Source organism: Dichotomopilus funicola, assembly GCF_033296635.1.
Source record: "Dichotomopilus funicola strain CBS 141.50 unplaced genomic scaffold C8A04scaffold_62, whole genome shotgun sequence".
Classification (NCBI taxonomy): domain Eukaryota; kingdom Fungi; phylum Ascomycota; class Sordariomycetes; order Sordariales; family Chaetomiaceae; genus Dichotomopilus; species Dichotomopilus funicola.
In genome coordinates this window covers 66,695-92,729 of record NW_026944083.1, presented here as the reverse complement: position 1 = coordinate 92,729, position 26,035 = coordinate 66,695, and the positions used below count along the sequence as shown (strand labels likewise).

At 55.1% G+C, this 26,035-nt stretch overlaps 10 protein-coding genes across 10 annotated transcripts; 4 read left to right on the top strand and 6 right to left on the bottom strand.

Moving 5' to 3' along the window:
- Positions 1-122: 122 nt before the first annotated feature.
- C8A04DRAFT_39258 (Tetratricopeptide-like helical) lies at positions 123-2,654 on the top strand (the record flags this gene model as incomplete). The annotated part of the gene is made up of 6 exons (XM_062784520.1): positions 123-540; positions 622-1,111; positions 1,178-1,516; positions 1,581-2,081; positions 2,165-2,350; positions 2,417-2,654. The coding sequence occupies 6 exons, from the start codon at positions 123-125 to the stop codon at positions 2,652-2,654; spliced, it is 2,172 nt and encodes a 723-aa protein (XP_062634595.1).
- Positions 2,655-3,203: 549 nt separating this feature from the next.
- On the top strand, positions 3,204-4,190 carry C8A04DRAFT_14266 (uncharacterized protein; the record flags this gene model as incomplete). The annotated part of the gene is made up of 2 exons (XM_062778028.1): positions 3,204-3,806; positions 3,864-4,190. The coding sequence occupies 2 exons, from the start codon at positions 3,204-3,206 to the stop codon at positions 4,188-4,190; spliced, it is 930 nt and encodes a 309-aa protein (XP_062634594.1).
- Positions 4,191-4,353: 163 nt separating this feature from the next.
- On the bottom strand, positions 4,354-5,976 carry C8A04DRAFT_14252 (benzoate 4-monooxygenase; the record flags this gene model as incomplete). Its single annotated transcript, XM_062778024.1, has 2 exons — positions 4,354-5,611; positions 5,669-5,976. The coding sequence occupies 2 exons, from the start codon at positions 5,974-5,976 to the stop codon at positions 4,354-4,356; spliced, it is 1,566 nt and encodes a 521-aa protein (XP_062634593.1).
- Positions 5,977-6,853: 877 nt separating this feature from the next.
- Positions 6,854-9,244, bottom strand: C8A04DRAFT_31197 (uncharacterized protein; the record flags this gene model as incomplete). Its single annotated transcript, XM_062781671.1, has 1 exon — positions 6,854-9,244. The coding sequence occupies one exon, from the start codon at positions 9,242-9,244 to the stop codon at positions 6,854-6,856; it is 2,391 nt and encodes a 796-aa protein (XP_062634592.1).
- A 990-nt stretch (positions 9,245-10,234) lies between these two features.
- C8A04DRAFT_39255 (S-adenosylmethionine decarboxylase) lies at positions 10,235-14,073 on the top strand (the record flags this gene model as incomplete). Its single annotated transcript, XM_062784519.1, has 3 exons — positions 10,235-10,267; positions 10,335-11,214; positions 12,515-14,073. The coding sequence occupies 3 exons, from the start codon at positions 10,235-10,237 to the stop codon at positions 14,071-14,073; spliced, it is 2,472 nt and encodes an 823-aa protein (XP_062634591.1).
- A 479-nt stretch (positions 14,074-14,552) lies between these two features.
- Positions 14,553-15,318, bottom strand: C8A04DRAFT_39254 (carbonic anhydrase; the record flags this gene model as incomplete). Its single annotated transcript, XM_062784518.1, has 3 exons — positions 14,553-14,733; positions 14,866-15,017; positions 15,139-15,318. The coding sequence occupies 3 exons, from the start codon at positions 15,316-15,318 to the stop codon at positions 14,553-14,555; spliced, it is 513 nt and encodes a 170-aa protein (XP_062634590.1).
- Positions 15,319-16,197: 879 nt separating this feature from the next.
- C8A04DRAFT_39253 (outer membrane protein TOM13-domain-containing protein) lies at positions 16,198-18,720 on the bottom strand (the record flags this gene model as incomplete). Its single annotated transcript, XM_062784517.1, has 4 exons — positions 16,198-16,701; positions 16,783-17,550; positions 17,700-17,792; positions 18,448-18,720. The coding sequence occupies 4 exons, from the start codon at positions 18,718-18,720 to the stop codon at positions 16,198-16,200; spliced, it is 1,638 nt and encodes a 545-aa protein (XP_062634589.1).
- Positions 18,721-19,346: 626 nt separating this feature from the next.
- C8A04DRAFT_14229 (uncharacterized protein) lies at positions 19,347-20,774 on the top strand (the record flags this gene model as incomplete). The annotated part of the gene is made up of 3 exons (XM_062778016.1): positions 19,347-19,409; positions 19,475-19,938; positions 19,997-20,774. The coding sequence occupies 3 exons, from the start codon at positions 19,347-19,349 to the stop codon at positions 20,772-20,774; spliced, it is 1,305 nt and encodes a 434-aa protein (XP_062634588.1).
- Positions 20,775-21,186: 412 nt separating this feature from the next.
- C8A04DRAFT_39251 (Gtr1/RagA G protein conserved region-domain-containing protein) lies at positions 21,187-22,438 on the bottom strand (the record flags this gene model as incomplete). The annotated part of the gene is made up of 2 exons (XM_062784516.1): positions 21,187-22,189; positions 22,260-22,438. 2 exons carry the CDS (start codon positions 22,436-22,438, stop codon positions 21,187-21,189), a joined length of 1,182 nt encoding a protein of 393 aa, XP_062634587.1.
- A 639-nt stretch (positions 22,439-23,077) lies between these two features.
- C8A04DRAFT_31189 (fungal-specific transcription factor domain-containing protein) lies at positions 23,078-24,883 on the bottom strand (the record flags this gene model as incomplete). The annotated part of the gene is made up of 3 exons (XM_062781670.1): positions 23,078-23,109; positions 23,201-24,793; positions 24,880-24,883. 3 exons carry the CDS (start codon positions 24,881-24,883, stop codon positions 23,078-23,080), a joined length of 1,629 nt encoding a protein of 542 aa, XP_062634586.1.
- Positions 24,884-26,035: the final 1,152 nt, after the last annotated feature.

Genomic DNA, 26,035 nt, shown 5'->3' with positions numbered 1-26,035 from the left:
ATGCCGTGCTCGTCCAAGCGGAGCAGGGTCCGAAGACCACCAAGGCCCCCAACCGAGCGAACGATGACGCCAGCAGCAAGCCAGATCTTCAAGATTAGCCCAACAACTCGGCGAGTCATCTCATGCAGGTATCGTTGCCAAAGGATCCAGCCAAGCTCCCATGTGTTGTTCTACCAACCATCAGAACACCGCGCTTTTTTGACCGGGCTGAGCTCATTCAGCGCATTGAAGAGCACTTTGGTAATAACCTCAGCGCCGGCGCTGATGAGCGCCCTTTCCGATCATTGGTACGTCATGGCCTTAGCAGTGTTGGGAAGACTACTATTGCTCTGAAGTATGCCGAAAACAAGCTTCATCGAGGCGAGCTTGATGCTCTGTTCTGGGTCTACAGTGAAAAGCTTGTTTCTCTAAAACAGAGCTTCACCAACATCGCCTTGAGCCTGAAGCTTCCAGAAGCTCGGTCGGGAGATCACGAGGAGAACCGCGCCGTGGTCCTCAACTGGCTTCCGGAAACCCGTACGTCAATACTTCTGATCGGCGGTGCATCTGACTGACCTGGTAGAAGGATGCCGCTGGCTGATAGTTTACGACAATGCGGAGGACCCCATGGTTCTCCAAGAGTTTTGGCCGGTCGCGGTCGTGCCCTGGTCACAACTCGCAATTTGAAAGTAGCCTTCGAGGTCGCGGATACGGGAATGGAAATTGCGAACTGGGACAACGAAGAAGGATCGAAGTTCCTTTTACACCTTTTGCAAGGAGACAGCGCGCTTGATTTAGAGGATTCCGAGATCGCTTCAGCGCATGACCTTGCTGACAAGCTCAGTGGTCATGCTCTAGCCATTTCCGCGCTGGCAGGAGTCATACATCGGCGTGCTTGGAGCATTAAGGAATTCATGGAGTTCTACAATCAACATCGGAGTCAAGTTCCGTCTCGAACCCCGGCCATCAAAGCACTGTGGTATATGTCCTTCAAGTCTCTAGATGCTCAGAGTCATGCAATTCTAGCTGTCATGTCCTTTCTAGAGCCCGACAGCATCCCGCAAGCTCTTTTTGAGCCTGAAGATCCGACGGCTTTGCCGGCTTCGCTGGCATTCTGCTCAGATGGCTTCGGGTGTGTCTTGTTCGACTCCAGAGTCCGTCTGTCTGTGTTTCTAACCCGAGTCAACAACTTTACCAGCTTTTCCGAGGCAATCGAGAATGTTCTAATTTCCGCGCTGATCAAGAGGGATGAAGCCTCGAGGACATTCTCGCTTCATCGGCTAGTGCAGGCGTCTTTTAAAGATTTCCTCGGCCCAGACGGAAGACAACAAGCTTTCAACAATGCCACAATTCCTCTTTTCCAAGCCTTTCCCCGACGCGACTCCAAGATTCTCCAACTTTATCTGTTATGGGATCGTTGTGCCGTGTATCTTCAGCACGTCATGAGCCTCAAGGACTGCTTTTTACAAGAGAAAGAGTCGAAGCCCAAGTTCACGGTCTTGCAGGCTTACTGTGAGCTCAGCAACTCATGCCAGCGGTAAGTACCAATTATTCTCCCCCGAGTAGATGGATAAGCTGGCTAACGGTGCAATACTTACCAGGTACTTACTAGAACTGAGCTCGTATGAGAAGCTTGAATCTCTTGTTGATGCCAACACCATTGCCCTGAACACACTGCCAGAGGAACAACAGACCATCGGCCTACAGGGTTCTTTGACCTCGCACAAGGGTCAGCTGCTTGTGCGCATCGGGAAAGCCAAAGAGGGGGTTGTATTGCTCAAGAAATCGTACGACATTCGCGGGCGGGCCATCCCGTTCAACCACGGTGAATCGACCTGGGCCGCTTGCAATGCCGCCACGGGCATCGCGACGCTCAATCAGTTCGAGGAAGCCATTGAATGGTATGAGCGGTGTTCGGCCCATTTCACAACATGGTCAGAACAGCAGAGTGAACGAAAGGGGGAGGGATCCGCCGACATCAAGACCAATCTAGCGCACTGCCTGGTATGGTTTGGCCAGCCTGAGCGAGCGAGGGAACTTCTGGCCGAGGCGCTGGCGGAATGCAATAGGTCTGAGCCATTCAATTGGGCCATGGCAGCCTGGTAAGTAATTTTCTGTGTCCCAGGTCTTGAGATTGCGCAGCGCAGAAAGGGGTGCCAGATCTAGTGCTGACCGTAATTACCAGCACTCACTTCGCACCCGGCACCGTCGACCGCGTCGAGCACAAGGACGAGCCGACCGAGGCTCATTTCATGGAAGCCCCGAATTTGCGGGCGAACGGTGATCAGTTGCGGAGCTCTCCATTCAACGGGGCATGCATGTACCGACTTGGCTGCATCGCTCTTGATCGTGGTCAACTGGAAGCCGCTATGTAAGTGAACAGTAATTAAGCCGCTGGAAGCAACGTGCCTGGTAATTATTAACAGAAGCTGTACAGAAAACACCTGCGGGACGCCCTGGCAGTCACGGAGAAGCGTAAGCACAACATGGTGGCCGAGCATATGCGGTGCCTTTTCAAGCTCTCGGAGGCGTTAGAACAAGAGCCTCAACATGTTGAGGAAGCCTCTCGCCTCCGAGACGAGGCAGAGAGGCTTCTGCGGCAGCGTGCTCCCAACGCTGGGGATCCGGGAAAGGAGAGCACATACGACAACTTGATTGCTATCGATTGGCGTTAACGCTAGTATGTTTACGTATTGTTTCATGATGGTTGATTTGCCGGCGCTAGCCATGCCTTACATCCAGAAGACAGAGTGTCTGCGAATGATATTACCAACGTGAGTTCACATACAGAACAAGAACTGCGGTAACATAATTAAGTGATATCGTCAAATCAAAATAAAATCCCTTCACAAAGAATACGGAAGATTCCGTCTATAACTGGAAAGCAGCAGTTGACTCGGCAAGTTGTATGCAGTTCCACACCTGCCGGCCAAGACAGAAAAACAAAGCAAAAATAGCTCTAGTAAACGAGTAACGAAATCACCAATTCTTTCGGGAAAACGTCCTGCTCAAATGTGGCTAAAATTCCAACACCCCAACACCCCAACACTCGGACGGATACGAAATACGGTTGCCCACCTTGGCAAAGTTCCAAGCATCGGCGCTTGGCATCGCTCATTTTCGGACGATTTTTATTTCTCAACTCTCAATCTCAACTCAACCTTTCCCCCTTCAACGGTATAAACTCTACCACAACACCACTCTTTCTGTCGTCAACCATCAAAATGGGCCTCCCGGACCTGTACCCCTCAGCGCCAAAACTCGCACTCATCACCTTCGTCGTTGTCCCCATCGTCGTACCCGTCGGGTACCTCCTCTACCTCGACCGACTCGTCTCCCAAAACCTCACCATCACCACTGGAGTCGTCAGGACACCAAAACGCACAAACAAATCCACCGGTCTCACAACAACAACAACCCCAGCAACACCGACAACACCCCCCCTACCCATCACGCTCCCAGACGAACTGAACCTCGCACTCATCAACGCCGAAACCACCCCCGACAACGACACCAACGATGGCTTCAACACCACCTGGATCCTCGCCTACGAACGCCTAACCTCCCATCCAATCCCCCTCTCCCTCCTCCCTCCCTTGCCACCTTCCGATTCACCCCCGGATTCACCCTCCTACACCCCAGCCCTAACAACCTACCTCCGCACAACAATGTCCGCCTTCCGTTCCACACCCCAAGCCTACCTCCTCCACGCCTCAGTCAAACACGACGCCGCCGCCGTGCGGACTTTTGACCGGGGGTTTATAGCGGGGCTGGGGTTTACGCTGGGGGATAGGGTGAATGGGTTTTGGAGGGTTGGGTATCGCGGTGTCGGGCCCCGGGTTGCAACACATACAACACTCCCGACTGGTGATGATGATTCTAAGGCAGGGGATGGGGGTGTAGTAGGAGAATGGCAAGGGGAAAGGGTGGAGATGGCGTTAGATGCGCCGGAGAGTTATCGTGGGAAGAGGGTGGAAGGGGTTGTGGTTGCTGGGATGGAGAGGGTGCCTTTGTCTTTGTCTCGCAGTAAGGATAGGGACGGGGAGGAGGATGGTGTGGTGTTTGTGAACGAGACGTGGATGTGGAGGCGCGAAGGGGAGGCGCCGGTGTTGTTGGAGAGTGGGTTTGGAAGGTGGTTTCATGTGGTTATGTCGGGGTGGTTGGTTATGAGGGGGGTCAAGGCTGTGGTGGGGAGTGAAGCTCACTGGTAGTAAAGAAGGGGCAGAAACAGCGGCTGTTCGTGTGTATTCATAGCTGGGTGTGCTAATATGGAGGGGGGGTTCAGTCTCAAGAGAACAAACTCGCATCTCAATCTCACACTTAACCCTAACCCTGCTCCTTAAAAACCCCCTGAAAGACCTCCCGAAAGATCCCCTACCTCCTCGTCAACGCAATGTCCAACCCCAACGGCTTCCTCAAAAACCCCTCCCTCGTCTCCATCACCTCCTGCTCCAACTTCACATCATACCGCCGCGCCCACGTAGCCACAATCAGTTTCATCTCCATCTCCGCCACATTCCGTCCCACACACGACCGCGGCCCATAACTAAACGGCACAAACGCGTTCTTCTGTCGCGCCGTCAACCCTTCCGCATTCCCTTCTTCCCCATCCAACCACCGCTCCGGCCTGAACTCATCCGCATCCGGCCCCCAAATCTCCGTCGAGTGATGCACCGAATACGCCGGTACACTCAACACTGTCCCAGGCGGGAAATACCACCCTTTGTAGTGCAAGCCTTCCTTGCACAACGGAATCTGCCGTGGCAGTCCCAGTGCCGACGTCGAGTGGATACGTAGCGTTTCGTTGACGACAGCCGATAAATACGGCAGGTCACGCACCATCTCAAACGTCGGCACGTCACAGTCCTCTGGGATCCCGGGAGCGGTGTCCAGTTCCGCCTGCAATTTGCGCAGCACCCCCGGGGTGCGCACAACATGGTACAGCAGCGCGCAGGACGAGTTGGAAGTGGTATCACTCCCCGCGATGAGTTGGGTGAGGGCTTCAGCAGTGAGTTCCTCGCGGCCGAGGGGCTCACCCTTCTCATCACGGCCCTCCATGAGGCGCTGGAGGAGATCTTTGCGCTGCAGGTGAGCGGGGGGCGGGTTTTCGAGGCGGGCTTTAACACGGGCGATGGCGATTCCCGCGAGGTTTTGGACCGCTTTGACGCCCTGGGTGAAGAAGGGGTCAGGGAAGTATTTGGCGTAGGGTTTGAGCGCGGGGAGGGTGCCGAGAGTGGCGGAGACTTCACCGCGGCGGTTGAGGATTTCGATGGCGCTGGCGTAGATCGGGGGGGATGTGGGGGAAGAGCGGACTTCGGCGAGATCGGCACCGGAGGAGAGCATGCCGAAGGGGGCGCCGAAGGCTAGGTCGCCGATTACATCGAAGGCGAGGTAGTTAAACCAGTTGAGGCAGTCGAAGTGGGCGGCACGGTCGGCGGCGGTGGAGCTGGTGATGAGGTTGTCGAGCTGGCGGACGAAGAGCTCGAGGTTGCTGTGGATGTAGGGCTCGAACTGGGCGACAGATTTGGCGGAGAAGGTGTGGGACACGATCTTGCGCTTGCGCGTGTGTTCGGCGCGGTCCCGGGTGTTGAAGAGGCCTCGTTGGATGCTCACAAAGGCATCGTAGAAGTCGCTGTGACTGTATCAGTTATCTAAATTCTACCAATGGAACCAAATAATGATAACTCACGCTTTCAAGTACCCGTTCCCATGGCCGTACACAATCTGAATAGCCTCATCATCACACAAGCTGACGTGGTTCGGCTGGAGCCGCACCACCGGGCCGAGCTTCTTGTGCAGCTCATGGACCGTGGCGTACCGGCTACCTCGCCGGGCCGTTATTAACAGCCACCAATTTGTGAACTGGGCCGGGAAAGGGGCCGGGATGTGTCGAAGATGCCTGTATGTGACCAGGTACGGATAGACGTAGTAGACCACTAGCGAGACGAAGACGCCCACGAATGCCCAAGGCGAGAAGATAAGACTGACGACCGCCATGTCCAATAGGATGAGAGGCTAAATGGGACCTGCAGCGTAAATGAGGTGTCTTGCAGTATCGGGAAAATGATGAAGTGTCTTGAGTTGAAGCACAATCCGGATTAACCGTGGTCTGGTCGCTTCCGTTTGTGAGGCAACTTAGGTTAAAAGTGAAATGACGATGCACGCGAGACAGAACCCGTAAAAGTCTCGTCCCATCCGAAAAGGAAGAGCAACAGCTGCAACACGCAATTAATTGGCTTTAAACATTTCCCAAGGGCCGAGGTTTCGATCCGTGTGAGGAGCCTTGTGACGCCGTGGCGTTGGGAACACTGGCAATCGTCAAACGAAGGGTGGCAGATCAAGGGAGTCCGGCTGTGGCTGTCGGCTTCGAGAGAAGTGTAGTCTGCTACGCAATCGTTCCCCGATTTCCACCGGGGACTTAGGTCCAATCGGCGTCGGCTTGGCGAAGCCAGCTGATTCTCGGTCTTGGCACTGCGTCGATTGCGGGGGGATCCCGCATTGCCCGACCTTGCGGGCCGTTAGCAAGCGCCGGCAACGCGGTACGGCATTGTGAAAAGTGTGGGGGAGCGCGGCGCGAAGGCCGAACCCGAGTCGCTTTATATCGCATCGAGTTTTGCGAACCTCGCGATTCCGAGAAGGATGTGGATCTCCGGGGTCGGGGTCAAGTACCGAAAAATGTTAAACTGGTGGAACGATCATATACCGTACCCAAATGACATCAACAACTCTTACTTCGGTTAGAATTATGACAAAGCTACAGTAGTTAAAATCCAAAAATGTGTATTCCACAACCACCAAAATATTTTTCTGATATGCCATTCCGTAACGCCAGCACCGTGAACAACATCTAGACCGTAGGCCGTGCACTCCACTCTCAAAGAGACATATACGAGAAGTCTGGCAACCCAGCGAGTATTCGATGTACCGTCTCCTCTTGGTCATCTTGCGGCTCGTCAACAGTTGCCGAGCTGAGGGCATCACCCGTCAATGTGGATGATGTCGAGTCAACGGCGGTCTTCGCTATTGAAGTATCACCGACCCCTGGTGCCGGGTTGGGTCCAGCAGTCGAATCTGTGTCAGCTGTCTCGACAACTTTCGAAATAGACGCTGGTGTCGCTGGCATCTCCGAAGCAGGCATTGGGTTGGCAGGAATAGAGTCGAAGATCGAGACATCGACCATGTTCTGAGACTCTTCAACGACCGGCTCGTTGGGCTGCTGAGGAATAACTGTTTGAGTTGTCTTCAGAGTCGTAGGTGGAGCTTGTTTCGTCGCAGGAAGTACGGGAGGCTGGGATACTACAGGCGAGGACACCATTTCCCCCCACTCATCGTCGTCGTCCTCATCGTTGTCGTTATCATCATTCTTCGAGACGCTCAGCCGTGGCTCGGGAACGACCGCTGTGGCCGGGGCCGGGATCGCCGTGCTGGACGTGCTGGATTGCCCGCTGAGAGTCCGTTGGTGTGTAGCACGCGGGGGCGGATCATTGGTACTACCCCAGCCAAACGAAGGGACGCCGGGGCCGACGCTTTCCGTAGCGCGATGCGCCGAACGCAGCGGGGAAGCCTTCGCTGGCCCATCGGTGGGTCCCGGGAACAGGCCGGTAGTCTTCAATGGCTGCGCGGAGGAGGCTCTGTTGTGAGAGAACTTCTTCCTAAAGATGGTCTCCAAGGCCACGGGCTCGGCCGAAGAGTCCCAGCCAAACATGTTCTTTTGCGTTTTGGAAATGCCGCCTCCAAGAGCCACACGTCCGGCAATGGAGTCCTCTTCCATCCAGCGTCGGACAATTTTGATCGTATCATCGTGGACCGTCGAGGAAGGCCAGGCAACCCGTCGGTAGTTATCGTCGTCCCCGGCGTTGTGTCGGCGTGATGAGCCTAGCCGTGAAATTCGGTACCACGATTTGCGTTCCGAAATGGTGGTGAAACTGTCGCTTATGACATGGTCGGGAACGCTGCGCTCGACCTCGGGTAACTTGTTCGACGTTGACGGTTCTGACAACAGCTTGCCGATCAGCGCCAAGTCCACTCCGAAATGGATAGGCCCATATTTGGCAATAGGTGACAAGCGGGGCGGTGGTGTGTCAGGTTCTGAGTGTGTTGACAATGTTGTATCCGCGTCGCGTTGTGGAGCTTCTTCCGGCCGGGGGTCCCGCTTTGGTTCAGGCTCTTCTGGCGGTTCTTCTAGCCGTACAGAAAGCTCGTGGTTCCCGCCCTGGCCATCTTCGTGGGTGTCCTCAAATTCTCCAAAATCTCCAGCATCGGTCCAATCTTCCCTTTTTTGGGCACTTGACCGGCTTGTGCTGCGGGCACGTGCGACAACCTCGCGCTCTTCACTAGCGGCTCTGGCAAGCCCGTCAAATTTAACAACGAGCTCGTGAACCTTGTTAGATTCTTTCCTAGAAACGGGTCGCAGCCCCCTGGGTTCTTCATCAATGGATGTGATGGGCGAGTCCTGTCGGTCCTCTTCGTAATCTGTGTTGTCGTTCGACGGTGCCGAGAATTGGTCTTCGTGGCCGTGAGCAATGGATTCAACACTAAACCGGGCGTCGTCGGACGGTGCCGGAACCGGAGTGCTTCGTTTATCACGCCTTTCTTCCTCTTTGTTTTCGACTGACACCCTCACTGGGGATGTGGTAATGTCCGGAACGTCGGTCATCGTGGGGATACTGTCCCCGCCGGTATCAGCCTTACCCCATGTTGAATCCCCATCAATCCCAAAAACACCCCCATCCACAAGTTCGATCGGCTCGTCAACAGGAGACGCGGTTTCAACAACCAATCTCGGGGTCGACCCGGCATCGTTATGCGAAGGTCGTCGCGAAGAAAACCCACTCCCCCACGGGTCTGGCGACGGCTGTCGAAATCCAGAGCTACTACCTGTCGGCTTCGAACTCGCAACGCTCCCCGGCAACGTAATTGGACTATTCCTCCCCAACGCCGCGTCATCCCGCGGCGTCGCAAGCAAATTCGGGCTTGAACCGCCCCATCCCCCAGCCCAGACCGAATGTCCCGGTGTATCAACCACCGCCGCTGGCGTCGCCCATTCTCCAAACCCGCCGGCATCGTCACCTCCTGTTCCTCCTCCTCCTCCTATCCCCCCTCCCCAAGGCGAATGCTGTTCCAGCCCGTCCGGGATGCGCGGCGAGTTGGACGCCGAGAGAAAGGCGCGCGGTGGGGGCGCAATGTCGGATTTCGCGGGCGATGCGGCCCTCCGGCCCTTGTCGGAATCTGTGGCAGCCCATGGTGAACCCCAAGGATCGTCCATCATGTGCCGCGACGATTATCATGGTGTGCCGGGCGAGGTGCTACCGCGAGTGGTCAGCATCGTTCGCTCGCAGGAATCGAGAAGCCGGCCGTCGTTGGTGTTTCGGCGACGCTGTGTGAGCGGGATTGGGTCGGGATTTAGATGGCTGCCGTAGCGGATCAAATTGTTGTTGTCGAGAGAGAGATGGGTTGAGAATGGCGATGTTCGTGTCGGAGCGACCGGGAGATTGTTGTCGACCGGGGAGCTGGGAGATTGCAATTGGAAGAAGAAAACGGGACAAGCCAGGGGGTGACAAACCCCTACAGGTCCCGATCGCAGCGACCGGGGACCTTTTGAAACGAGACAAGCTCCAAACACCAAGTTCTGCTTCACACCCAAATCTAGTGTATACCGATATCAAGATAAATACCGGGAAATTTACATCACACGGCTGGTAGCAGAATAACGGCCTTGTGGTGTTCAGCGTTGTTTGACACGCGAGCAGTTCGTACCCGTCCACGCTGTAGAAGTTCCAGAGACTCGGCATGTGCAAAGTCAGCGGAAGCTCAACCCTTGGCATCGTTTCAACGCAAGGCCTGTGCCACAACACATGGACGATGTCTCGGTTTCTCATTGAGGCGTTGAATAGATAGCTGTCTATTTAGGGTGCTCAGCTTGGTGGGCAAATGGAGGAGAACTTCTGCTACATTATCAAAGCCGTCGTTTCTAGGATGCAAGTTCCGCCGTGGTGCTCTTCTTCGGATGTGGTGGGAGGCCCACTTTGCTGATAAAGCAGTCCGATCCCGCCGATAGAGGGGCAATTGCGCCGTCTTGAACTAAAGAAAAGCGACAGCCTCAAAAATGGCATCACCAATGATGTTTCCAACACATATGGAATGCGCGCAACCTCCCTGAAAACATATCTATAATTTTCAACGGTGGCTACTCTACCCTCCTAAGAAGACAAATCCCACCCCCAACCTCTGAGCTCTCGAGCTCCTGCGCTCCGTCATGTCGCTCGCCAAAGTCAAGCACATCGTTTTGGTAAGCGGCCACAAACTCCTTACGGACTTCCACCTTCGAGGCTATGGCTGACTAACAACTTTGACAGGTGCTCTCCGGAAAAGGCGGAGTCGGCAAGTCATCCGTCACCACCCAACTCGCGCTCTCCCTCTCCCTCGCCGGCCACTCCGTCGGCGTCCTCGATGTCGACCTCACAGGCCCCTCCATCCCGCGCATGTTCGGAATCGAGGATGCAAAAGTCACCCAAGCCCCCGGCGGCTGGCTGCCCATCACAGTCCACGAAGCCGACACAGAAACAGGGATCGGCGCGTTACGGGTCATGAGCCTCGGGTTCCTCCTCCCGCGACGAGGCGACGCCGTGGTATGGCGCGGGCCGAAGAAGACGGCCATGGTCCGCCAGTTTCTGTCCGACGTCTTCTGGGATGATCTCGACTACCTCCTGATCGACACGCCGCCGGGCACAAGCGACGAACACATTTCGCTCGCTGAGACGCTCCTGCAAAAGGCGCGGCCTGAACAGCTTGCCGGTGCTGTGGTCGTGACGACGCCGCAGGCTGTGGCTACGGCGGATGTGAGGAAGGAACTTAATTTTTGCACCAAGACCGGGATACGGGTGCTGGGGATTGTTGAGAACATGAGTGGGTTTGTCTGCCCAAACTGCAGCGAGTGCACCAACATCTTCAGCAGTGGAGGGGGCCGGGTCATGGCGGAGGACTTTAAGGTTAAATTTTTGGGCAACGTGCCCATTGATCCTCAGTTTCTGGTCCTTATCGAAACAGGGAGAAGCCCAAGATACCCCGAAGGGACCTCGGTCAATGGCCAAGATATTTCGTCAAACGGCCACGAGCCCGCTGAGGGCGACGAGACACGCGACTCTGCGCTTCTAGTCCAGAAGTACAAGAGCTGCTCCTTGGCTCCAGTATTTAAAAACATAACGGAGGATGTTCTCAAAGGAATAGAGGAGATAGGTGCCTAAATCATCCGAGAGAAAAAACAAATGTCAACCAGTTATGTAGTACAATTTTCTCCCGCAAAAGGACGCAACATTGTCCCTGACGTTGGCCAAGGATCCAGAGATGCGGTGAGGAAACCTAATTGTTGTCGTTGGTGGGCTGCCGAGCCGCGGGGCATCAAGCCCACATCCCTGTTGCATGTTCTTGAAAGTTAAGTGATACCTTTACAGGTTCGTCCAACCTGTTATACATCTAAGCAAATCGACATCAGCAATTACGAAGCTTTCGCTACAGATAGCCCCAACCGTAGCCTTATCATAGGCCATACTACGAACATTTTTGGATTTTATGATGGTAGCTACATCCGATCCCAATTTTATTAAGAGGTACCCCTCTATCAGATCAATGTCACACGCTAAGGTTGAAATGTGGGGTTCGTCCCAAAAACCGCTCCATTGTTTTTCTGCCCCTCCAAAACTTCTTCAGATGAAATGTCAAAAAGCAGGTGTGAACTTGCGCCTGGGTTCTCCGTCGACATACCACTTATCAATTTTGGATCTAACCGCCGAATTCCTAATATACTGCTTCAAACCACGAACAAACTTATACTCTAGCTTCTTTCGGAGGTGCGTTTTCTTGAATTCATCAGTTGCCGCACTCTCTCGTGCCCGAGATTGGCGCTCGAAAAGCCGCGCTTAATAGCGAAGCGACCCCGTCCCGCCATGATCCGCGGCTTTTAAATACGGCTGCTTGTCCCGCGTAGTGTCTTGTTCACTGCCATCGAACTTTTCCCTCGCCCCGTCTGTCAATGACCTCAATTGATCTCCTACGGTTCCTCTCCAAGCCGGCCAAGTGCGTGCATATCTGCAAGTCTCGAGCTTCATGGGTACCTAACAAAAACCACAACTTTAGGCCTAGATAACTCCAACCTAAACCTACGACACTTCATTGCAACCCACCTCAGACCTTCTACGGCCGCTATCTGTGAAAATTCTTCTATTTCCCACCCACCGATACTTGATCGAACGTATCGGCCAACAACTCACTCAGACGCCCGAGACCCGACAGCCCATCATACCGTCCACAAAGCCCTACCTGATCACCGTTCGTGGCCGGCCTCCCTAACGTCCCCTCGGTGACGTTCGATTACTACCTTTGCACATTGTAGCTGGCTCCGCCAGCACTCTCGAGGACACAACTTCCTGTGGGCCTACTCTCTCAAACGACGACCGCACGGCTCGTTTGAGTGGCAGCTAGTGTCCCGCGGACGCTCTCTACACCAGACGACATAGCTCCCGTTCCGCCCGTAAACCAGCAATGGCTCACCTCGAGACCCCCGTCTCCAACCTTTCTACAACCCCCGGCAGCCTCCAGCTTACCATCAACCATGATGTGGCTGCAGACCTGGACTCGAGCAACGCCTTCGAAGGCCCGGAAAAGCTCCTCGAGGTTTGGTTTGCGCCAAGCCCAAGCACTCTGCCGGCTACTGCTCAGGAGAATGGCCTGAAGGCGGTTACGCCCTCGACTTGGGAGACTATGCTTGACATGGTCAACTGCAAGGTGCTGTCGATCGTCAAGTCCGACCACGTCGACGCCTACCTCCTCTCCGAGTCCAGCATGTTCGTCTTCCCGCACAAAATTATCCTCAAGACGTGCGGCACCACTACCCTACTGCTCGGTCTGCGACGTATGTTGCGCATCGCAGCCGTCGATGCCGGTTTCCCGTTCCACAACGCCGCATCTCTCGAAGACATCCACGTGGCCGCCACACCACACCGGGTCTTCTACAGCCGCAAGAACTTCCTCTTTCCAGACCGCCAGCAGGGACCTCACACCAGCTGGAAGGAAGAAGTCAAATTCCTTGACGAAACCTTCGAGAATGGGAGTGCCTACATGGTCGGGCGGATGAACGCGGACCACTGGTACTTGTACATGACGAACCCCACCAGTGCAGCCCTAACACCGCCCCCGACGCCTGGTTCGAACAACGGGAGCAGTCCTACCGGCATGAAGAGGATCCCTACTGGCAGAGTATCTCATGTCAGCGAACCTGGCGATGGACCTGCCGACGAAACGCTCGAGGTCCTAATGATGGATCTCGACCCGGAGCTGGCGAAACAATTCTACATTGAACAAGCGACCGCGGCCGCGAACGAGCGGGTCCCAGCCCAAGCAGAGGAAGCCCGCCACGCTGCTCAGGAGTGTGTCGGTGATATCGATGCGACAGTGGATGTCTTCGAGAACATCGCCGAGTCCGATATCCAGAAGGGTCCAGTGGCCGAGGGTAAAGCGGATACCATTGAAGCCACCACGGAAGGTCACGCCCTGGGAACCGTCGTCTCCGAAACCTGCGGTCTCGCCGGGATCTACCCAACCTCCGTCTACCCCGACGCCCGCATAGATGCCTACCTCTTTCCCCCCTGTGGCTACTCCGCCAACGGTGTCGTCCCAGCCCCCGTAGCCACCACCCCCGCCAATGCTCCCGACGAGACCGCCACCAAACTAGCCCACTACTGGACGGTCCACATCACGCCCGAGCCCATCTGCTCCTACGCCTCGTTCGAAACCAACGTCCCAAGCGGACAGAATGGCCGCCAGACGTCTGACACTATCGAGCACGTGGTCAATATCCTCAAGCCTGGCCGATTCACAGTGACATTTTTCGAGACGAAGAATAAGACGGCGGACGATGAGGACGGCGTGGCGCAGGTTGCGAACGGAGTTGGTGTGGACAAGACGATGGATCGGATTAATGGGTACCGAAGGATGGACCGGATCATTCATGAGTTTGAGGACTATTATTTGGTGTTTCGGTACTTTGAGCGTGAGGGGTGGGCGGGGAGCAAGCAAGCGCGCGTTGGGGAGGACTTTTAAGAGTTTTGTGGTAAAAATGGGGATGTGTGAGGTAGATGAGGGATATTTTGCTTCTAGTCTTTTGGACAACCTCTGCTCTTTAACTATATTGATTTTCGATTAGCCCTCGGGGTATTTCATGACATCCAATTATTGTGATGTCAAATACGCAGACGATCTTGAAAGCAACGATATTTGCTTCTCCATTTCTTGATTGATTTTACTAAATTGCAATAGTTGCACGACGCTATATCAGACTCTATATAGCCATGGCACGGCATGGCTTTTGAGCCGCATCGCGTCATGTTACTAGACAAGCTATTATCTAGTTGCCCCACACGTGAGACATGGTTTCAAGGTCCGAAATGTTACTCATCGACGGTCAAATTGGTTGGCATATAGTCTCATACCATAATCTCCGTCACTACAGTTAGTTATCCTGACACAAACACGAAAAGCTACTTGCTCCATTCCTATCCAACCTTCCAGAAAAAGAGAAATCAAACAACCCGCCTAGTCTTCCCAGTCTCAACCTCATACACCCACCCGCTGAGGGTCACCGAGTCTGGCACCAGCTTCGACGCCTGGATGTACGCAACATCCTTCTTGACGGCCTCGTCCAGCTCAGGGAAGGGGAGGAAATCCAGGTTCTTGGCCTTGAGTTCGTCCACGGCGGCTGGGCTGTGATTTGTATCAGTATTAGTGGTCGGTTTACTTGGTTGTTTGGCACTGGATTTTGAAGAGGAGTAAAATGCTGAAGGGGGGGTTACGTGATTTTCCGTGGAGGGTTAAGGAAGAGAGAAAGGGACATACCCAAGGTTCTTCTCGACAATAGCATACGCGTCCTCGTTCTTGAAAGTCAACATGCCGCAGCCGGTGTGCTTGACGAGCACAATCTCGGTGGTTCCAAGCAGCTGCTCGCTGATGACGATGGAGCGGAGGGCGTCGACGGCGGATGCGCCAGCCTGGGAATCAGGTTAGAGACAATATTTTATTGGGCCGTCAATACCGGGCTGGCTTCCTCGATTTCCGTATGGCAAAAGAAATCACCCTAGCGTCTCAAAGGCTCAAAGGAACAGGACTCACGTTACGAATAACATGGGCATCGCCCAGCTCGATCCCAAAGGCTTGAGCAGGGTCGATGCGGGCGTCCATGCAGGTGAGGACGAGATACTTCTTCGCCGGAGGCAGAGCGAGGTCGCCTTTGGTGAAGGAGGCGGAGTAGCTGGCCGAGCTGGCTTCAACGTTCTTCTGGATGGCGCTCATGGCTGTGGTGGGGGTTTGGTAATTGAACAATATGGGTTGAATGGCTGTGTGTATGTGAGTGTGTATGAGGGTGGGCAGTGTGGATGGTAATAGAGGGCAAATGGAGTGTGAGAGAGGAGGATATTTATATAAGTGACGATGCAGTCGAACAGGAATGAACGGACTATTGGCCCGTAGCGCGGGAGTGTTTCGCCGAGCTTGATGAAACAAAACGCACAGTCAGTGGGGGACGGGAGGTGGACACAACAGGAGCAGATGGATGGAATAGTGTGACAAGGGAAAATGCTACAAGTAGATATACATGGTGCAGATGATGAAGTATCTGGCACCTAGATCCCCCCAATCCTTGCGCTGCCGTGGAGGCAGCAAAAGCGATCCCCCGCCGTCGAGATGGCCGTCTAAGCTGTCCAATCCCATTTCGTCCACTCAAGGCGGCTTGGCGGATGCAGTTGCTGTTTTGAGTGGTGCAGGCCACCATGATGGAATGGCGTGCTCAGATATCACCCCTCCTCTCCCTTCTACCCCAACTTGCCCGTCCTCTTGGGAGAGGAGAAAAGGATCGTGTCACTCAGCCACCCCATCTCACCATCCCAGTGATCTGCGCGGCCGTATCCGAATTTTGAAAGCCCGAGTCGCATTGCAGCAGCTCATGTACGTGTAAGTGATAGCTTCCACGGATAGAATGGCATCCGGAGACGTCATGTGGGATGCGGACCGCCCAGTTGGAGGCAGCAGCTGAGAGAAGAGATGCAAACAAACCACCAACGTCTCCTTTTAGTCCCCTTATGGATGTAAGCCGGTCGGTCTCGCCAATTAACCCCCCACCAACCCCAAGACGCCGATACTCCCAGGTATAATGACGTCAAGAGTACTGCCGATTTAGTACCCCTTCATTTTCTTGCTCTGCAAGCGCGAGACTAACCGTTCCTTTTCCTCGAGGGCGCGCCGGTCCTGGTACTCCTTGGCCGCCTTCGCGGAGCGCTCCCCGGCGTTCTTGTCCATCCGCGCGTTTGTCATCCCCTTGGCATCGTTGATGGAAGTCATCAGGCTTTGGTAAATGCTCTGCGAACCGGCAGCCGGTGCCGACTTGGCAGTCTGGCTACCCTTGACCCTCGGGGCGGCCACGTTGAGAACGCGTGGGGCGTGCCAGGCCACTCTCGGCGCTGAGCTTGGAGCGCTGAGCGGGGGAAGCCCAACCATGCGGCGAAACCAGCCTTGGTGCAGGACGTAGGTCTGGGTGCCGTGGAGAAGGGACGAGAGGAAGAAGAACCAGGTTGTGCCGGCCGGGAAGAACAGAGCCACGCCGGTGGATATCGGCATGATGATGAGACTCATGATTCTGGAGATCTTTTGTTGCTGTGGCGCCATGTATTTCAGTGGTATCTGTGTTTGGACCGAGTTAGCCAACAACCACCCCATTGGCTAGGACCGCAAGGCACAAAGGTAACAAGGAGGTCAACATACCCTCATACTCCACGCCATAAGGAGACCCGTGATAATGGGCATGATGAAAAGAGGATCTGAGGCAGCAAGGTCCGTGAACCAGAGGAAGCCGCCGGTCTCAAAAGACGGTACCGGGAGCGCAGCCATACCCTGGGTGAGACGAAACATGCCGATTCCGAGCGGGATTTGGAGCATGGGGTACAAGTTTTTGAAGATCGAATACCCGGCCTTTTTGTTCATCAAGCTGACTTTCGCCCGCGCCGACGCCCCTGCGATATGGTTCCCGTTCACCATCAGGCGCTTCATTTCCTCCATCGCCCCAGCATACTCTGGGTCTTTCTGGAGTTCCTGGAACTTGATCGCATTCTCGGACGCAATCAGCGTAGGCTTGAAGAGAGCCACCCTAATACCCACGGCCACGATCGCCATGGAAGCCCACCAAGGGAGGCCGGTGTAGACGTAGACGGACTCAAGAACGGTCTGCATGAACGAGGTCGGGCCCCAGCCGTAATCGAGGCCGAGCGTTTTGAGGAACCCAATCTGTTCTGGGATGTCCAGGAGGTCGCTACCCGTCAGGTTGACGGGTGTCCCGGAGAAATTTGTGAGGTCTACCGCATCGGTCGGGGGTACGGTGGTCGTTGCTTGTGTCGAGGCATTGCGGGCTTGCCGTTGAGAGAGGAGGAGCGGTTGGGATGTTGCGGCTAGGATCGCGGGGCCGCGTATCCTCCCGGACGTCGTTGTGTTGCGCAAGACGGCGTCATTGGTTCGTAATGCGGTACTGAATTGTCGCTGGGCGAGTCGGGTCGAGGCTTTTGGTACTGCCTAGTTCGAAAGCGATGTGAGCGAGGGGTTCTGACTTTTCCCGTCTACTTCCTTGGCTAATATTTTTTCTCTTCTTGACAAGACCGGCCGGGCGGTTTAAGGGTGCAATCACTTACTGCCCTCGAGAGCCCAGGCGCCGGGCCGAAGCGAAAAAGACTCCTACTTGGGAGCATTTTGCAGGCACGTTGCGGTGTTTGGCGGATGTTCGGCTCTCAAAAGCTGCCGTTGCGAGCCAAAATTTCCAAGCGGCTTCTTCGACCGGTTCCTGGAGTTTAATGTGGGCCTGTGCGGGAAAGGCAAGGATCCGGCTGGCAGGCCCCTGGCAGCTGGCTCACCTTTGCGCAGATGGGGAATGTGGGGCAACCGAACCAGCCCGAGGGTGTCGAGGACCGGACACGAAGGTGACGACTGAATCAACAACTAAGCTCTGGATACATTTTTAACGTATGGAAAGTATCGCAAATGCGCAGATCTACCGCCGCCTGTCCCGTCCCAACGCCTTCCTCCCTCGAATATTGCTAAAAACGCACCACCGTCTTGTAACCAAGGGCAAGTTGTCCCACTGCCCCGCATCGTTCTGGTTCCCTTTTTGTTTTTTTCAGAAAAAAAAAAGCGCCGCGTGGTGTAAATGGGATAGGCGATCCCGAGTTCTCGATGCTGTGAAAAGTAACATGGATCGTGATTATTCCAGGCTCGTCAAGTCATCAAGCTCGTTTCTCCCCCTCGGCTTCTCCACGGCTTCGATACCGGGCCCGATGGGGTGAGCTTGCCGCCGGGAAACAGGGAAAATCTAGCAAAAGGTCAGTCCAATGTTTCCGCCATCTAATGTGCAGTGCGCAGATGGAGAAACAAGCCGTAGCGTACCCTTGTGTTGCTCCAGCCCAACCGGAACGCCGCTTCATGAGCAAACAGCTCGCCGAACCCAAGCATCATACCATTGATAAACGGCAGAAATATGTTGATCGCGGCCCCGCGGAAGATCGACCAGAGCGTGGGCGGCTGATACAGGACGACGGCAGGCGACGATGACGACGGGGGCGAGACGGAACTGTCTTCGTGGCGCGAGTATTGCTCGCTGTCGGACCGGATCGTGACGCCGGACTCGGCCAGGGGGTTTGGTGGCTCTTCCACGGACATTATGGCGATTGTGGGCGGGGTGGTGGTGGTCGTCGTAGCGAGAGAGTATGATGCTGAGGGCCGACGAACGTCTTGAAGTTTGGCCGAGAGGCGCTTCCGCAAATAGGCCCAGGCACGGGCAGCGGACAGGGATCAGGGAGCTTGTCTTGCCGGAAGTCGCTTACTAGCCGGCAACGGGGCTTGGGATCAGGTCAAGGAAATCACTTCCGGAAAAGAAAATAACGTTTACAAGCGTATAAATTCAAACGGGTCTACAGATGAAATTTCGAAATAAATAACTGCCACCGTTTAAGTATCGCGAATGGGCAGTCTTGGAGTGTCGGGCAGTTGCACTCGCTCGGGCCGGCGTGCAGGAGCTCGCGATTACGTAACCGAGTTTGGACGGTGGTTGGCGGGGCTGTTGTTTGCGATGACGCGGGGCACGCAGCCTGGAATTACAAGGCGCCGCAGCTCTGAGCTGCCTGTCCGACCTTTGTCAATCAATAGATCCGACCATTCCTTCGAACCCAGGACAAAGAAGAAAAGGAGCCCCTAAACAACACCGCTCCTCTCCGTTGAGAATCCAATTCCCAAACTTCAACCGATCCACAAGTTTACATTTCGAAATTCGTTAATCGACATTCAAGATGGCGGATCACGACACCCTAATCAGCAACTTTTGCGAGTTGACCAACGCTTCGACCGAGCAGGTAATCCGCAAATCACCTCCAAAAAACAATCGCATTTCTCCATATTCTAACTCTACCCATTCCAGGCCACCGAATACCTAACCGCCAGCAAATGGGACATTGACGGAGCCGTGACCTCCTACTATGCCGACATCGAAGAAGGCGGCAACCAACCGGCCGCATCAACCAGTGCTTCAGCCGCCGAAGCCTCTTCAGAGCCAGCCTACACCGGCCCGCGAACCCTCGACGGTCGTCCGGCGCCCCAATATGCAGGCCCATCTTCCGCAGCGTCGTCTTCCCGCAAGCCGCAGAAACGCACCGGTCTCGCAACATTGAGCTCCATTGGCGGCGGTGGAGGTGGTCACGGTCACAGTCACGGGCATGACGATTCGGAGGGCGACGAAGACTATGATGATGAGGACGACGAGCGGCGTGGGCCGAGGGATCTCTTTGCGGGGGGTGAGAAGTCGGGGTTGGCGGTTCAGGATCCCGGCCAGCGGTCGTCGGATCCGCGCAGGCTGATTCATGATATTGTGGCCAAAGCCCGCTCGTGAGACGCCCTTTTTTTAAGAACGTCCTGTTCATGTGCTAATAGGAATATACAACAGAAACACCCAACAACCCTCAGCCGACGAACCCGCCGGCCCGTCCTCCCGCACCCGATTCCGCGGAGCCGGCCAAATCCTCGGCGGCGACGGCGTCGAAAGCCGCGTAGTCCCCGACCCGCGCGGCAGCGCCATCCCGACAGCCCCCGCTCCCGACGGCCCGGTCCAGGAACGCATCCTGCACATCTGGAACGACGGCTTCAGCATCGACGACGGCGAGCTGCGGCGGTTCGACGACCCACAGAACCGTGCCGACTTGCAGATGATTCGCGAGGGCCGCGCGCCGATCCACCTTATGAATGTGCGGCTTGATCAGCGTGTGGATGTCAAGTTGCAGCAGCATAATGAGGAGTATCGCGTTCTACCGAGGGTGTACCGGCCGTTTGGCGGTGAGGGCCGTCGGTTGGGAAGTCCTGTTCCCGGTGAGGGTGGTGTTGCTGCGGCGGCTGCCCCCGAGGCGGCTGCTACCCGTACAACACCTGCTGCTTCTGGCGCTGGTTCCAGTGGCCAGGGAACCTCGACTAGGGTGGATGAGTCGCAGCCGACGTTGACACTGCGGATCCAACTGCCTGATGGGACCCGTCTTCCCGCGCGGTTTAACACGACGCAGACTGTTGGTGACGTGTATGACTTCATTGAGCGCTCGTCGCCGGATGCGGGCGGGCGCAGCTGGGTGCTGTCCACGACGTTCCCGAACAAGGAGCATGAGGAGAAGGGGTTGGTGTTGGGCGAGATGGCTGAGTTTAAGAGGGGAGGCACGGCGGTGGTTAAGTGGAAATGAGTTTGCCAAGTTGTGAGGGGTACTGTAGAACGGGTCTCGTAAAGAAAGGGATTAGTTATCTCGTAGCTGGTCTGGTAGCGTACATGATAGACGCGTGGGGTAATTACCAGCGGTGTTTTCCTGGGCATCAGACACTACGTGGTTCCGGCCAGGAGATTATGCGCATGATAATGATGACCATTATGTATGAACGACTACCAGCCTAACATGCTTGCCATGCCCACTGAGCTAAGCGCTACCCATACAAAAGAATAATATCCCGACATTCTCCAACGCCATAACACCAATACCTAAGTACTATCACGCTACTTCGACAGAAACAGCGACCTCCTACCCTTCTGAAATCTACAGTAATCCATCCATCCATTTGGGCCATCATGTCCTCCTCCCCGACCCCACTACCCGATCCACCTCATTGCTGCTGCTGCGGCTGCTGCGACTGCGCCGACACAACCGGCCCGTCGAGAAACTTAAACCACGGCCGGGCGGCGGCCACATTCAGCTTCGCACTATTAAACCGTGCCTCCCCAGGCGGCATACACACCAGGATATACGTATTCGTCGTAAACTTGGTCGCAAACATACTAAACGTCACCCCCATCTTGTACTCAAAATCCGAAAACTGCTCCGCATTCCGCGGCGTGCCGGTGTACTTGGAACACGTGTGTTTCCAGCTCTTGAGGATGTTGCTCATGCGCTCGAAACGGTCGCCGTACGGGTTGCGCTCGCCTTCGGGTGAGGTCCATTTGGAGACTACGAGAAAAGAGGTCCGTTCGAAGAGCAGGATTTCGTCGGCGTCGATGGCTTGGCCGAGGCTGGCGAGTTGGGTTTCGATTACGGAGAGGTTGGGGACAAGGTCGTGGATGATGGAGGCCCAGGCTTTGTAGAGGGATTGGTCCCAGATGGAGGTGGCGAAGAGTTGGAGGTTGAGGGAAGGGTCGGCGTTGTTGAGGGAGGTGGTGGAGGCGGAGGTTGTGAGGGTGGGGGAGGGTTCTGGTTGTTGTGGTTGTTGTAATTGTTGTTGTTGGCCGCCTTGCTCGGGCTTTTGCTTGAGCACGATGGAAACGGCCTCGGCGGTCTTGCGCTTGACGAGAGCGGCGCGGGCGTCAAAGACGTCTTCGCGGGTTGTGGGCTGAATCAGATCCATCTTGTGGATCAGGACAAAGATCTTGGCCTCGCGTGAATATTGCACCAGGGCGCTGATGATGTTGACGTAGGTGGCCATGTCACGCTCGACGTCGCGGCTCTCGATGTCGAAGACGTAGATGAGCACGCCGACGTTGCTGAAGACGTGGGCGCGCTGCTGGGAGAGGTAGTTCTCCATGAAAGCCTCTTGGCCGCCGCAGTCCCACAGATTGAGGGTGAGATTGCCCAGGAACTTAACATGGGACAAGTCAATGTCGATTGTGGCGCCTCTAAGAGAATGGTTAGCATCTTGTTCTCATCCGTGAGACTGGTGAGATGGCACGAATGCGGGGTCCTTACAATCGCCGGGTATCCCGGGCCAAGTAGTTGCTAAAGATGATACTTCTCATACTCGATTTCCCCGAGCCGCTCTTCCCCATCAGCAACACTTTCTGCTTCTTAACCTTCTTCAGTTGCGCATGGGCAGCCGCCGCCGCGGCCGGGTCGATGCCAGGCACGGAGCCTGACGCCGTCCCCATGCCCGAGTCCATTTCTGACATCGCGGCCGGTCAGCTCATGAGAAAGGAGGTATTGGTGTGGAGAGTGGGCAAGAGACGGTGAGGATGAAAGTGGTGTCACGAGAATGAATGCGAGTGAGGTGGTAACGGCGTCGGTCCGGCAGGCAGGCCCACAGCGGGGCAGTACGCCAGAAATGCTGGACTCCAGTGGAACACCAGACAAAGGAGGCACCTCACGTGATCCTGTGAATGTGTGACTGGCGTTGGACCTGAAAGAACAGGAGCCTGGCACCTGTATGTAAAAGGGTTATGGGCTTCTCTAAGAAGCTGGTGTCCAAGGCTTTAACGTTAATGTTAAAGCGAATGCCAAAACACGCCGAGAGTAACCCGGCGTGAGATTTGAGGGATCTTCATTCAGATGGTCTTAGGGTTAGGGTTGGATGTCTCGTCCAATTTACCAACCATTCTCCAGAGGTTGTTTAACTTCTCCATCCACGCACGTTGGATCCCCGGTTTTTATCTGCCGCTCGACCCAAATGTATGACCTGTTGCCGGAAACCCAAATGGGGAAAACTACCTCAATTAAGACACCTATCGGCAGGTGAATCGGCGATAGCTTTGGCGTGATACGATGATACGTACTGTACTGTACCAATACCCTCAAAACAACACCACATGATAATCCAACCTCCCTGTCCAAAGTCAGCATCACCCTCATCATCTCTACCACAACTCAAAAAAAAAAAAAAAAATCAAAAAAAAGAAGCAAAAATAAAAACTCACCAAGTAGCACCCCCGCACAAACCTCCCCCCGTCCCCAATCCCCCCACTCCCTCCTCAACCGCCACACGTCCCCCAACGCCCTCCTCATCCCCCCAACATGTCCCGACCTCACACACCCCTCCAACCTGCCCAACCCCTCCAACACAAACTCCACCCCCTCATCCTCCACTACCTCACACCCCAGTGTAAACAGCGGCATGGCCATGGCCACCCAAGTATGGCAGGGTTCTGTGGCGTCGCGGATGCTGCTGATTTCGTGGAGGAGGGCGGTTAGAGTGTTGGTGGCTGTGCGGATGGGTGGGGAAGAAGAGGGGAGGTGGTAGAGGCGGCGGTGGAGGTGGATGAGGGTGGATTGGAGGAAGATGTAGTGGCAGAGGGTGAATTCGTGGGTGTAGGAGGGGGTGATGGGGGGTGGAATATTTATGGTTGGGGGGTGGGCGGTGTCGCGGGCGATGATGTGGTGGAGGTGGGTGAGGAGGGTGTCGGCGGGGGTGGGTATAGGTGTTGGTGTTGATATTGGCGTTGTTGTCTGTTTTGTTGTTGTTGCTGTTGTTGGTGGTGGTGACGGTGAGGTTGAGGTTGTGGGCACCGGGAAAGGAGCGGACCGTGAGAGATGGTCGATCTGCCGAATCACATCCAACAACTCGTCGCTGTACCCCAGGAACCCATCGATCTCCGAGCTCGGTGCTGATGACGACGACAACAACACCGAGGCTACCGGTTCCGGGCCTATCATCCTCGGCCGACGCAACCTCTTTGAACCCACCACCAATCCTCCCTCACAATCCTTGACCTCCTCATTTCCGTCTTGTTCCTCCTTTTCTTGTTCAGCGTCTTCCACCTCCTCCGAAGCCGGGATATACGGCAACGTCCTTAGCGCCAAATACAACTGATACAAATGCCGTCTCGCAGCCCTCAACTTCCCCTTTGAATCCCGAAAATCCCGATGCGGTCCTTCCCTATCCAACAACGCCCGAATCCCCCGCAAATGAATCCTCCACGCCGTGCCCCTCGTCATCTTCCCCCCTCCTCCTCTCACAGTACTATTACTCGTACTCTCACCCGCAGTTCTCGTGTTCTCACCAGCAACAGCCCCCCGATCAAAAGCAAAAACATCCGCCAAACACCACACCAAACAAGTCGCCATAGCCGTCTCATCCAACAACAACCCCCCTGGGCCCCCTGAGCCCCCTCCAGAACGGCCCAATGTCTCCCGCAACAACGCCAAACCAGATGACTCCAAATGCTCCAGCACGCGTGTCGTGGCAACCCCATCAAGGGACATTACCCCGCGGGAAAGCAACCCGGCAGCCGCCAGTGCTAGACAGGCGGATAAGAGGGGAGGAGAGGCCAAGGTGGCGGGGATCAGGCCGTCGCGGAAGTCGGCGTGGATGGAGGGGTGGCAGGAGAGCGAAGCGAGGATGTTGTTGGCAAAGTGGGAGAGGAGGTGTTGGGAGCGCGGGGGGAGGGGAATGCCGTTCGAGAGGAGACGGGGGAAGGGGAGTTGGGAGGAGAAGGATGGGGAGTGTTGAACAGGGACTTGAGGGTGTGATAGTGAGATGTGTATTACTGGTGGTGCTGGCGGTGGTGTCGCTATTCGTGATGTTGCTATTGGTGGTCCAGTCCCTTGTGAAATGGACGTAATCTCGCAGGTTCCTACCGTGATGTAAGTCACTTACTCATAGTCTCATACTGAAACAAAAGCACGAATGCGCGTGGTCTCACCTGTCTTATTCTTACCCCCCAAAACCACAACCCCTGTGTGAGACGACGGCAATGATCGAGACGACTGTTTGTGCCGGCTCTTTTCCCAGACCACACGAAGCGTGTACTTGCAGCCTCGTTTGTACATCTCACACGGCCCGCAGCACGGCTTCTGTTCGTCGCATTTCCGTCGCCGTCTCCGGCACTCGTCGCACCCCTGCCGAGATCGGGAGGCCATGTTACCCGCCGAGAAAAGAAGTGAATTAGCCGAGAATGATTAAGTAAAGTGAAGTGGTCATTTGGTCTAGGTGAGGAATCATAAAGTCATGGACCAAAACTCTGAAACAAGAGTTCAAATAAAGCCATAACGTTACTTTAAGCCGGATTGGTGCTGACCGAGGTCTAGAAAAAGCTTCCAAGGATCGGACAAATAAAGTTGTGATGGGTCTTGATATTTCACTGATCAAAGGCAAGCTCCTGGAAGGGCTGAGGAGACGGACATGGCAGTCCCTGTTTAGCGCAGCCACAACACAGGGTCTGAGCTCGGAGAACGTCAATTCGTTACTAACATCAACGTGAAAGGGGCCGAAAGATAAGGGTTCCCTGTTCAAGCTAGACTGAAATCCTTCTTGGCGTCCAGAGGGGTCAAACTTTAATCTCGTCAAGCAGTTGCTTGTTGCCAAGCGTAATTACAATACCCAACCTTTAGTGAAGGACTCAACAACTGAATCGTAAACTGCAGGGGAATAAGTGATGTAACTAGGCAACTCTATCGGTAACCTAGAAAACTGACAAGTTCCAGGGCCTCTCTTGGAACGCGGCAGAGTTCATGCACAACAGCACAATCCGCAAGGGCTGCCCGAGGACAAATTCGCCGCCGACGTAAAATCAGGTCATGCAGTGGCCTAGGCCGGTAGCAACTAGGATCGCAATTAGCAGAAGTGTTTTCCGAATAATTTCGGAAAGGACTTGTCTCGGGGAGTTCAACAATAAATCCTGGTTGTCAGCCGCGTGTTACAATTGTCGTTTAGGGAGCACCAAGTGGCTTGGCGAAAACTTCCATAACAGGACGTCACAGAGCTTTAGAAAGTTGATGTAATTAGGTAGTTAGATGTTTCTGAAAGTTTCTAC